At 51.1% G+C, this 12,017-nt stretch overlaps 1 protein-coding gene across 2 annotated transcripts in view; it reads right to left on the reverse strand.

The window, feature by feature from the left end:
• Nucleotides 1–12,017, reverse strand: part of SLIT3 (slit guidance ligand 3) — a 599,210-nt gene that overhangs the window by 7,158 nt on the left and 580,035 nt on the right. For both annotated transcript variants that reach the window (XM_058722970.1, XM_058722980.1), the window contains exons 31-34: nt 11,450–11,690; nt 9,408–9,538; nt 1,641–1,795; nt 208–493 (exon numbers count right to left, since the gene is read on the reverse strand). In XM_058722970.1, the coding sequence (XP_058578953.1) occupies nt 208–493; nt 1,641–1,795; nt 9,408–9,538; nt 11,450–11,690 (813 nt within the window). The remainder of the gene's footprint in view (nt 1–207; nt 494–1,640; nt 1,796–9,407; nt 9,539–11,449; nt 11,691–12,017) is intronic.

The raw sequence follows: 12,017 nt of genomic DNA on the forward strand, positions 1-12,017 counted from the left end.
CTGGTGTTCTCAGCAAGGTCCTCACACACCAAGGTCTCTAAGTGGGACCTGCTGTTTGGCTGTGTAAGCTCCTGACCTCTTAAGCAGGACCTGTGGACAGTCTGACCACAATTCCTCCAGCTTTTATTGGTGCCGCTTCTTGGGTGGGGAAGGGGTGGGGGGAGGGACTGAATCCAGGCAGGGAGTCTAGGCTCTCAGGACACTGACCTGTGGCCCAGGCAGGGGTCGCGGGCCTCCTGGTCGCACAGCGGGCCGGTCCAGCCCGAGTGGCACTCGCACACCACGCTGTCCTTCTCCACGGAGCGACACAGGCCGTGCTTGCACACAGTGCAGGACTTGCAGCCTGGTGAGACCCCCAGGGACTGCGGTGGGAGGGCCTTGAAGTCTTGCAACTCGTTGTTGATGCGCACCTCGTGGATGCAGCCATGGAAGCCGCCCAGCGGCCGGTCCGTGCCCTGGCGCAGGGCTGAGAGGCCCGTAGAGGTGGGGATGCCTGGGGGAGGGGCGCCAGCACAGCCGCCTGAAGACCCTCCCTTGCCCACCAGCCCAGACTTCCCCTCAGAGCAAGGAGGAGGTCTCTATATGCTCACAGTTAAGTGCTCACAGCTCTGGGCCTCCGATGTTCAGATGGAGGGAATGGACCCAAAACCTGGGACCTTGTCCACAGAAGGACTTGTGTCCTTTTTCCTACACTTTGACTCTTAAAAATGTGAATTTGTTGCCAACCTTTTAAATATAGAAAATTTCTAAAATCTCTATTTTGGGCTTGTCTAGAAAAAAAGATGAGCTGGCTAGTCACAGGGCCACAACTAGCTGGATGGAGGAAGCCCACCCTCTAGGCAGGGAAGGGATGGTGCCTCCCATTCCTCTACTGTTCCCACCAGGTCCTCCTGTCCCCATCCCTTGTCCTAGCCCTGCACAGCACCAGGCTGGAGAGCTAGAGTTTGAGAGAGAAGGGGTTTGGGCAAGCAGCCTTGATCTGTGGAACTTTGGGGGTCTTCACAGGGGGACAAACTGTGTCCCTTCTGGGACTGCCCTTGACTGAAGGTTTTCCCTGGACCCCTGGCACCTGGACTGGCTGTTAATACAGATTCCTGGGCTCCTTGGCAGGGATGTCTTGGGAATCTCTGTGCTGAACAAGCTGCTCTGGTGACTTTTTTTTTTTTTTTTGCACATAACCCTTTGACATCTACAGGTCCTGGGCTGCACTTCAGGTCTAGGCTCTGCCAGACAGGTGGCTACTTCTTTTTGGCCTTTATATGACTTTAATCTCAAACATGTTCTACATGCATCACCTGAGCCTCCCAGTGTCTGACATGGTGGCAGAACAGAGGGAACATGACCCCTGCAGATCATGGGGCTTGGACTCTGTCTCTATTTCCTCCCTCCCCATTCCATCTTTGCCTCTTCCCACCATCATTCCTGAACCACTTGTGCTTCCCAGAAGGAGCCCTGTCTTCTCTCCTCTCCTCCTCCCCATGATATGGCTTACTTGCCACTTCCTCCAAGAAGCCTTATGTCATTTGTTTTGGCAGTGGATGCTGAGAGCAGGGGAACCCCAGCCAGTGGGCCTGGGTGTGGGTACCTGAGCATAGGTGGGGGGTGTAGGTGGTGGGGATGGGAGGGGAGAAAAGCCTTACCTCCGAGGTAGAGGGGGCTGTTGATGCCTACTGCCGGCTGCTTCTGGAGCTTTCCCAGGCTCTTCGGGGCTCCTTTATCCACCACCAAGTTCAGGGTCTGATTTAGCATCACCAGCTCCACACTGTGAAACTGTCCGTCATTCACTGTCTCCACACTGGGCAAGAGAAAAGGGGTGAGAATCAGAGGGTTTGCTTTATGCTTTCTGTAGCCAGGCCCTGGGCTGTGAACATGGCCAGCATTTGAACTTGGCCAACCATGAAGCACAAGTGGTTCATGGTTATCATTATTGGTTTGCATTCCTTTCCAGTGTTTTACAGAGGTAAGCAAACTCCATCCTCCAACCACCTTCTCAATTTTTGCTCTACTGCATGCCACTGGAACCATTATTTCATTAAATTTTTCTTCAGTTGCTCCATTTCTCCCTTAAACACCAGTAAGGATATAATAAGGCCAATGTTCTTGGAAGGAATACTGTCCACGAAAAGACTATTTCAGTATGATGTATATATTTTTCCTAGTACATATGAAAAGAGTGATCTCTCAGTTAAAATGTCACCAGTGTCTTTGTCCCACCTAAATTCGTCTCATGCACCATCAGAAGTATGCACGCCATATTTGGATTAATATTACCACACAACACTGCTTCATGTGTTTACAGAATTATAGAAACGAGGAAACAGAAATTCAGGGAGGTTAAATAATGTTCCTAAGTCCCCACAACTAATAAGCCATAGGCTAGGGATGTACACTGAGGTGCATCTAGCATAAAGCCCACATGCATGCCCGTTTCCCATCGCCTCCCTCAGTACCAGCAGGCAGTCACCAAGGGCTTATGAGACACAAGAGCTAGGCACAGGGCTAAATGGTTCTCTGCTATTATTTGAGCCTCACCATCATTCTATGAAGTGGTGTCAGATATCCCATTTCACAGCTAAGATGACTGAGGCCCAGAGAGGTTAAGGGGTTTGTCTGAGGTCATCCAGCTAGTATGTTCCAGAGACAGAATTCATAGGCAAAACATTTGACTCCATAAAGTTCTGCTCTTTCTACTACTTGATCCTCGGCTGGGCCTGGGAGAGAGAAGTGAGCGCAGGTGATAGGTATTGGGGGATATGGTACTCCTTCCCTGAAAATGGCTCTCTGAGAAGGACGCTGAACTCTGTCTTAACCATTCAAATGTGGGTGGTGAATATGGAGGCTCCCTCTCCCCTTGAGTTCTCCATGGCAAATCCCCAGTAAGTTGGATCCAACAAGAGGATCCTATGCCAGAGGTGGCACCGATTACCTGGGAGGCAGGGACAGCTTCAACGACTGACCTGGAGTTAGAAATCTCAGCCAAGAGGTGAGAGAAATGCTTGGGAGAAGAGAGGATAAATTGGGGTGGGGTGGAGAAAGCATGGAGTCTGTCCTAGCCCCTTTTTCAGTGGGTGTGGCCACTCAGCGAGTGTGGCCACTCAGAAACAGAACCCCTCTGGGTTTCTGGTCTTCTCATCTGTAAAAGGGGGAGAACAACCTGACAGAATTACTGCAATGATCGAATCAGAGGAGGTACTTGAAAGTCCTTTCAAGACTTTGTAATTTACACTGTAAATTATTGAGAAAATGTGACCCATTATCACTAGTGTCAGAGTATTAATGACGATAAGAACCGACCATTGCCTGTAAACCTCCTGACTCCTGCTCTTGTGCTGATCTCTGGGAGAAAGTGCTGGTAGAAGGGGGCATGCAGGAGCCCAAGACCTTCCCAAACCCATCATGAACTTTCTTACTCTCCCATCTACCTATCATCCAACCATCATCTATCCTTCCAATCACTTGTCTCTCATCCATCCACCTACTCGCCCACCGAGACCAGTGGCAAACAGTACAGACATGTACCATCACGAGCCCACATTTCCTTAGCCTTTCCTTTAAATCAAACCACCAACATAGTAGTGTCAGGTCAGGTCAAGAAATAGGGCAGTGGGGGGTGGAGTGATAGCTAAGAGTCCATTGGAGGATCTCATTTGTGATGGGGAGCCAAAAAGCCATAGAAGATGGAGCTGTTCTATTTCAGTAGCTTCCAGCTACTCTAAGTAGTGAGCTGAGGATAAGGCAGAGACCTGTGTTCCTGCAGATGAGTTGATGATGGTGTCAGTGGGGGAATGAGGGCTGGTGTGCAGAGACCACAAACTCTGACCTTGAGCCCTAACACAGTTTTTTAAACATACATGCAAGAACATGCAGCTGTATCCCTAAACCATTTGGTAAATTGATGCTGTCCTGAAAGAGCTCCCCCTCCCCTGAAGTGTGTAACTAATGCTGAGCAGCCACCTGTTAGAGAGGAGTTGTAGAGAGGCTGCAGCTCTGGGTGGGTGGTCTTGGCATTCCCTTCCAATATTAAAATTCAGGGAGTCTGAGGCAGCCGCTATCCCATTATAAACACCCACAGACACAGTGAGCAAACACATACCACTAACCCCTTCCTGGCCACTTGCTCCAAGTCTGTTCCTTTTTTCCTTCCTGCACTCCATGCGCTGGTCCAGGCCCTGGTGCTCCTCCATGGAGGGTCCCAGCCTGGAGACAGTGGTTTGGCAGGAGCCGCAGGAGCAGAGAGGACTGTGAGACCACCCTTCCTGCCCCCAGTTAAGTGCTAGGCTCCTCAGTGCCCTAGCCACTTGGCTGTGTGGAGAGCCTCTCTTGATTCCCATAAGGCAGGTCCCTTCCTCCAGCTATACCCTTCAGCTAGTTCGTGCTCAGGAGTTGGAGAGATCTGGTATCACACTGGGTCCTCCAGCTGAGGGACTCTTGGCAAGCCCACTTACATGCTATGGGGTTGGTGATGATGTTGACCTGAGTTCTGATTGACAACACAGGGCCCCTGACACCTGGCAAGCACTCAAAGGTGGAATGATGATTTCTTCCACCCTGATCCTGGGCTTGGAGGAGCTGGGTGTGGCAGGAGGGACGAAGTTGGGGAGCAGGTTACTGGACCTGGAGGAACTCTTCTACTGATTCTCAACCTTCCAGCTGCCCAGGGCTTTGGGTTTCTGTCTGCTTCCACTGGCTCATAACCATCTCTGAGGAAGGCACTCATGAGAGCCACATTTTACAGAGAGGGAACCTAAGTAACTTGACCAAGGCCACATTGCTAAAAGTGGTGGAACTGAGGTTCAAAGTCAGTATGGATTCCAAATCTAAACCTCCCATAACCTATGCCAGTAGGTGCTCATGGGTTGACAGGTTGCCTTCCTGGCACATCTTTATTAGGGTCTCCTGGAAATGATGCTAAAGCCAATGGTTTTCACACTGTAGGTCCCTGGAGGGGACTGCAGGCTGTGATTTCTCACCGCCATCTAACAAATCAGGATGGTCCATTTCTACCTACTTCCCCACCTCCCCCCACCTTTTAAATCTTGGCCTTTGAAGTATATAACGAGAAAAATGACTCTGCTGCTACAAGAAAAAAGATTGGGGTAAAAAAACAAAACAAAAAAACTCCAACCCAAACCACTTGCTGTTAACTCTAAAAGAAATGATCCCACTGTGGTTCCAAGCCTCCTAATTCGTCTCCTGGAGAGAGATTTGGGGATTACAGGGAAGACTCAGTGGGGCTCTGAGAGTCTTTCCCAGTATGCACTGGGCCACATGAACCAGCATCCAGTGGGAGGTAGAGAGCACTGGAGGTGTCAGAGCTAGCTGGGTGGCTTCTGTGTGGGACCGGCATGAGGACATGTGGAGTTCTATTCTGCTTTTAATATCAACAGTGGGAGTATGTTGGGTGCTACAGGACTATGCACTGTGCTACTCTGTGCTAAGCACTTGACCTGCATGCTCTCATTTAACCCTAACAAGCCCTTAAACGAGACATACATTTTTTTTTTTTTTGCCATTTTAGAGATAAGAGGCCTAAGGCTTGGAGACTTAAGGTGTCCAGCTCAAAGACTTAAAGTGGAAGTGGTGGAGGCAGACTGAAACGCAAGCTCCTAAACCAGGGACTGTACTTCCCTGGGGAGTGAACGGTTAGTGGGCCATTACTCCAGGTGCTGTTGGGCCTGCTCACCTGGGTGCTGAGTTGTGGCCACTAGGTGGCAATAGAGCCTCGCAGTATCAAATAGTCCCTGGGATTTCAGTTAAGCGGAAGTCAGAGACTTCAAAGTCAGAGACTTCAAAGACTGCAGGGCAGCAACTCCCCAACTCCTGGACCACCATGGCCCCAACTCTCTCTTGCTCTGGCCTTCATGCCCTAGCACAGTGGGAACATGGGTTCTGGTGGGAGCCTGACCTGGGTTTGAATCTCAGCTCCGCCATTTACTGGTTTGTGTGCTTTAGGGCCAAAAACTTCACCTGAGCATCACGTTTCTCATCCCTAGAACAGGAGTGATGACGCTTACCCTAGGGCTTGTGGTGAGGAGCAAGTGAGACAAAGACCTTGGCAATGGATGGGACTATGGTAAATAAGACTCAGGGAGCATGTGTGATGGTCCAAAGAGAGCTCTCTTGTGGTGTTTGGCCAACCTTTGAACACTGAGCTATTTCACATAGAAACCCCGAGTTTCTAGTGCTCCTTGATGATCTGCATTCCCACGGGGCAGCATCTGCTGGGGCAGAGGTCAGCTGTCCCTTCGGACAAGGCCTGTGCTCCCCAGGCTACCACACTCTTCACACTCCCACGGAGACCTCAGTCCGCTTTCCCCAGGTTGGTTCCCTTACTTGGCCCCTTGGCCTCTCTGGTAGGAAATAGTGCCTGAAGTTCCTCTGACAAGTCTCAGAACTACAGAACAGTGCAGCCTGTTCCCATTCTGGGGCAGGCAGGCAGGGGCAAAGACAGGCTTTTCTGTGTATTTGCCCTGGAGCCTGGGGTCAGACCTTGAAGCGCCAGCACTCCCCTGTGGCTATAGTTAGGCAGATGAATCAAACCAGGCTCCCACATAGAGGAGGCTCAGAATCCTGCTGCTCCAGACCTGTGGTTCCCTGCTGGGGGGCACCGGTGGTTCATTCTCACTCTGGGGCTGTCCATGGGGCCTCAGTGGGCAGAATTTTGCAAGCTGCCAACTCCCCTTTGGTTTGGCACCCTGGCCCTGAGGCTAAGGAGGCCTTCCTAGGTGGCCAGGGGTCACCACAGTGATCCTGTGCCCTCTATTAACCCCAGTCCCACACAGTATGGCTTCTGTGCATACTGATGGGCCTCCCCCAGCCCAGTGCCTTCTGGAAAGGCAACCTGTGGAAATGCTTGTCAGCCACCACTGAAGCCTCAGCTCAACATTACCACTTCCTCCAGGGAGCCTTCCCTAGTCCTCCAAGCAGAAATGTCTGCTCCCATAGCATGCACCCGTATCTTCTGCAAGACCTATTTTATTCTGCCCATGTGCCTATCGCTTGCTTACACACCTGCCTTCTTCCCTGGACTGTGTTTTGCTTAACTCTGGGTCCCCCACACTTAGTCCAGGACCTGGTCCATGCAAGGTGCCTGGGAGAAGTTTGCTGAGTGAAAGAGTGCACAACTGGGGCAAAGCCAGTGCTGCCACACAGAAGACTGGAAGCAAACCCATTTTAAATAATGGGATTTCTGGAGACTTGGGCCCTTCGGGATTGTGAGCTGAAGGGCACTAAGAGTCTGTCACTAGGCTTCACCTGTGGGCATGGGCATACTTCACTGGGTTCCTCCTGTGGATAAAAGGAAGAGCCTGGGGTCTCCCCAGGGCCCCCTATTAACCCTCAGCCGACTGACCCCCTGACAAGGAGAGAGAGTAGTTCTACAGGGGAAAGTAGTTCTCTGGGTTCCTATTTCACAACCTAGTTCAGACAGCAGAAAAGCATTCCAACATTCTTACCAACAACATCACGCTTTTACCAACCCCCCCCCCCCCCCGCCCCAGCAGCTAACATCAGTGTGAGGGAAGGGCTAGGCTCTGCTGGGATGGGCTCTGGACAGAGCTCTGGACAGAACCCAGCCCCCTCCCCAAGCCTGGCTGCCACCTTCTGTCCTTGACATGCTCATGTAAAGGTTCAATTTGCCAAGCACTTTCTCATCTGCCAACCCTCAATATCCAAACAGCCCCCCCCCCCCATCCTGCCCTCCTCTTGCAGAAGTATGTCCTATTATCCACAGTACACAGGGAAGGAGACTGAGGCAAGAGGTCGAATACCTTGTTCAAACCTGGATGTGTCTGATACTACAGGCTGTGTGACAGGCTGCCCCAGGCCCTGCACCCAGGCTCTCTGTCCACTTGGCCCATGACCAGCGGCTCCAGAAACACAGATGTTGGGAGGCCCTGACTCCAGGGAACTCGTGAAGCCACTGGTGACAGCTCCTTCTCCTGGCATCTATTGTACCCAACTGTCCTAGCCTGGTCAGTGATCCCTCCACCCACCCCTGCTGTGAACCTCTGCTCTGGTCAAACCCCCTGTGTTGTCCCCTAGGCTTGCCAGTGATGTCCCCTCAGCCTGCTTGCCCACCTGTTCTGCTCATATAAATTCTCCCTCTCATCAAGACCCAGCATAAATGGTTCCTTCTCCAGGAAGGTTTCCTGCGTGAGCTGACACTTCTCAGGCTTGTGCAAAGAATCACCTGGAAGCTCCCTGAAACAGATGGCTGGGCCCTACCCCAGTGCTTCTGTCAGTAGGTGTGGGGTGGGGTCTGAAAATGTGCCCATCTCACAAGTTCCTGGGTGCGTTGCTGCTGCAGCCCTGGCACCACACTTTGAGAACCACTGGTTTAAACCAATGGTTCTCGACTGGGTTTGTAGGTGCTGTTTTGGGGGTTTTCATGAGAGGAAGTGTGAAGGAAGAAGCTTGGCTCTCTCCAGCCCCTGCAGGACAGTTTTGCTTCTGTGTATTTAATATTCTTGAGTTCAATAGAAGAGTTTTGATTGAATAAATGATTTAGTCTGAAAACTGCTGCTCTTCCCCAATCCTAACCAATGTGCTCCTGCTTGCAGAGGGGAAAGGCTGGCCTCAGGATGCGGGCCCTTCTCACACACGGTGCTCTCCCCCCAAGGAATGGTTCTCCTGCCTCGGGCAGTTTTATGTGATTTTTAGGTGTAACACAAACATTTCTCATCTCAATGGTTATTTTTATAATTATGACAAAATATTTATGACTAAAATGATTTTTTGTGTTTAGTACTTATTCCGCTGAGAAGTAGAAACAAATCTAACACTGAGCTAGCATATCTGTGATTTCACAGACGATATTCCTTGAGATGAAGCTCAGGGTAGAGAGTGAGCACATTTAAAGGCCATGTAAGGTAACCTGCTAAGTAACAGTATAGCTGACATACCATATTTTTACAAGCTTTTTGTAAAAATCAGGGCGATTGTTGGAAAGACTGAAGTTTAGGAAAAACCATCCTTCAGAACAGTTTGAAAGTCACTTAAGGAATAGTCCTGCTCCCTCGGTGCTCTGGAATTTCTTCCCCTTGAGTTGCATGCTAATCTCCCCCTGTTTTCTTTCTTAAACTAATAAAAGATGAGGATGACATTTTGAAAAGGGCACCTCATTAAGCAGCCTCATCCCCATTGGCACACACAGCTCTGCACGGTAGCCAGCTGGCCATTTATCTTATGGTAATGAGGTGTCATCTCCCTGCGGGGTCAGCCTTCATCTCCTGCCTCTTCCTCCAGCACCGCCCCTCTCCCTCCCACCAGCCACTCTGAGTGTGTGTGCTTGGAGGGCAGCAGGGAGAAGAGGCATCAGAGTGGCCCTGGCATCTTCTCTCAGGGCACAAAGCAGGAGGGAAGACACAGCACCTGTGAGCATTGGCGGGAGGGGCTGTGGTCCTTACCTGTACACTGTGGTTGGTGGGGAGCTCAGACTGTCATAGACGAGCCTCACGTGGCCCTGGTACAGCTCCAGCGCGAGGGGGTCATTGTCTCCCTTGTACAGAAGGATGCCGTTGTCCTTGTCAGTGGCCACCTGGAGAGGCATGTGGGTTAGGGCTCCCCTGAGGACTAGCCTCCCCAACCCCCCCTCACAGAGACCTCTTCCGGGAGGCATCTTCTGAGTGGACCCCAGATCTGAGTTCATGTCCCTATTTTTTCCTTTGTCTGGTCTGGAAATTGCTAGGAGGGCATATACTTCTACTCCAGCAAATGCTGATGGTGCAATTCAATTCAATAACTATTTAATGAGCACCCACTGTGAGCCACTTTGTTTATGTATACACTTATAAGATAACTATAACACACACACTATTTTAGTGTGTGTGTGTGTGTGTGTGTGTATGTGTGTGTCAGGAACCTCAAGCTCTACTCTAGCCTCTCCTACCGGCATACAATGTAATCCCACTCAAATCCTTGCCCCTCTCAAGGCCTCCGTCTCTCTGTATAATCTCAATCATAAACAAAATGCTAACAATTACCGTTTCATTCGGTGTTTACTATGAACTAGGTGCTGTGTTAAGAGTCATCTGGGGAATTTTTAAAAAAAATCATTGTCTAGGCTTCACCCCAAACCAACTACATATGACTCTCAAGGTGGGGGAGGGGGCAGGCAAAGACAATTTTAGGCATTCTCCAGGTGATTCTAATGTGTTGCCAAGGCCGAGAGACACTGGTTTCAGAAGTTGCTGCCCAGAGGGCACACCCCGCTGCAGGGCTGGGGTTGTCTGACTAGCCTGTCCACTCCCATCGCCCAGCACAAGTGCAGCTTAAAGGAATGGATGTGGAGCAGGTGGTCTGATGGACCCTCTGGATGTCTGGGGCACAGGTGCTGCTCTGGTTAGCTGGGACCCAACATTCAGGTCCCTGGGTGGGTGGGATGCAGGGAGGAAGGCAGGAGGGCAATGAGGAGGACCCAGGAGGGGCTGACACACCCAGAGCTTCCTTTGTGTGTGTGTGTGTGTGTGTGTGTGTGTGTGTGTGTGTGTGTGTTCAGGGTCAACCCTCATCTCAGACGCCTGCCCACTGGACTGGAGGCTCCACAAGGTGAGGCAGTTTGAGCTTTCTGTGCATTTCTGCAGCCCCAGTACCTGCAATGGTGCCTGGCATGCAGAGGCATGCAACAGATCTGTGTTGAACAAGTATTTTCACCATAAGCTTAAAGCTAGAGTGTCCATGAGCAGAAGGAGAGCAGGGCCGTAGTTAGTGCCATGTGGCAGGGGCCACTCACTGGGCTGCATCCTCTAGCTGTGTCTCTGGGGTCTTCCTCCCCAGAATGCCTAGGGGCCAGAGCCTGCTCTTTCTCAGCCATATACCATCCTTGCGCCACCCTTCCCAGTTGCATTTGGGTCACCCAGAAATGCATTTTGGAATAAATTTGCTCAGGTCCACAGGTAAGGAACCTGAAAGAAGTTAGCTGGAAAAGAATTTGGTTCCTACTAAGTGGTTTTTCATTCCCTGAAAAAGGCCCTGCTTGTTTGTGCCTCCGGGCCTTTGTACATGCTGATGTCTCAGGCTAGATGGCATCCCCTCTTCATCCTGCTCTGCCAGCCCCTCATTCTTCTATCCTTCTCCAGGCAAACTCCTACTCATCCTTGAGATCTCAGTTTAGTTACCACTGCCTCTGGGGAGCCTATCCCATTCTTTTCAGCGGGAGAGGGAGCTCCGTCCCACCTATGTGCTCCCACAACACCCAGAGTTACCACTGGTCCCTCTGCTTGTCAACTTCCCCTGGGCAAGGGGCTCTGTCTTGTCCATCACTGAATCCCCATTGTTAGCACAGTGTCTGACATATAATATTTGAGTGACTATTTTCTAGATAAATGAATGGAAAAGGCTGCACGTGGGGACTGCTATTAGCAGTGAAAGCCAGTCAAGAGTTGTCTGTAGAACAACAGCTGTTCTCAGAACAACTGGAGCTTGGGGGGCACATAGGGGCGGGGCGCACCTGCAGGGAGATGTTGGCCTGGGGCCGGACCTTGGCGGAGGCTAGTTCCACGTAGGAGTCTTTGCCCACAAAGTTGACAGTGATGAGTTTCTCGCACCTCGGGCCGGCGAAGCCTGGGGGGCAGCGACAGGTCGGCTCCTGCTGTACCACGATGCACTGGGCCCCGTTCTGGCACTCATACTGGTCACAGGGACTGGTCTGAAGCAGGACCATGGGTGGGGGGTGCTCACAGAGGAGCCCGCTGTGGGGAGGGGAGAGGAGGGATGGAGGAGGGATGAGGAAAGAACAGTGTGGGGAGACAATCATAGTTATTTGGGCCAAAGAGCCACCAGCAGAGAGAGGGAAGAAAGATGGTAACTGGGACTTGTTCCAGTCCTACCACCAACTGGGGCAAGCCTTTTCCTTCTCTAAGCCCCAGTTTCCCCATTTTTAAAATAATAGGGTTGCATGAGAGTGCTGGCCCCCAAGTTTCAGTGTCATCAGAAACATCTGGATGAATTTGTTAAAAGCCCAGATTCTCATCCATCCATAGATGAGTGGATACACAAAATGTGGCACATGCATACGA

The sequence above is a fragment of the Neofelis nebulosa genome, chromosome 1 (genome assembly GCF_028018385.1).
Source record: "Neofelis nebulosa isolate mNeoNeb1 chromosome 1, mNeoNeb1.pri, whole genome shotgun sequence".
NCBI classification, from domain to species: domain Eukaryota; kingdom Metazoa; phylum Chordata; class Mammalia; order Carnivora; family Felidae; genus Neofelis; species Neofelis nebulosa.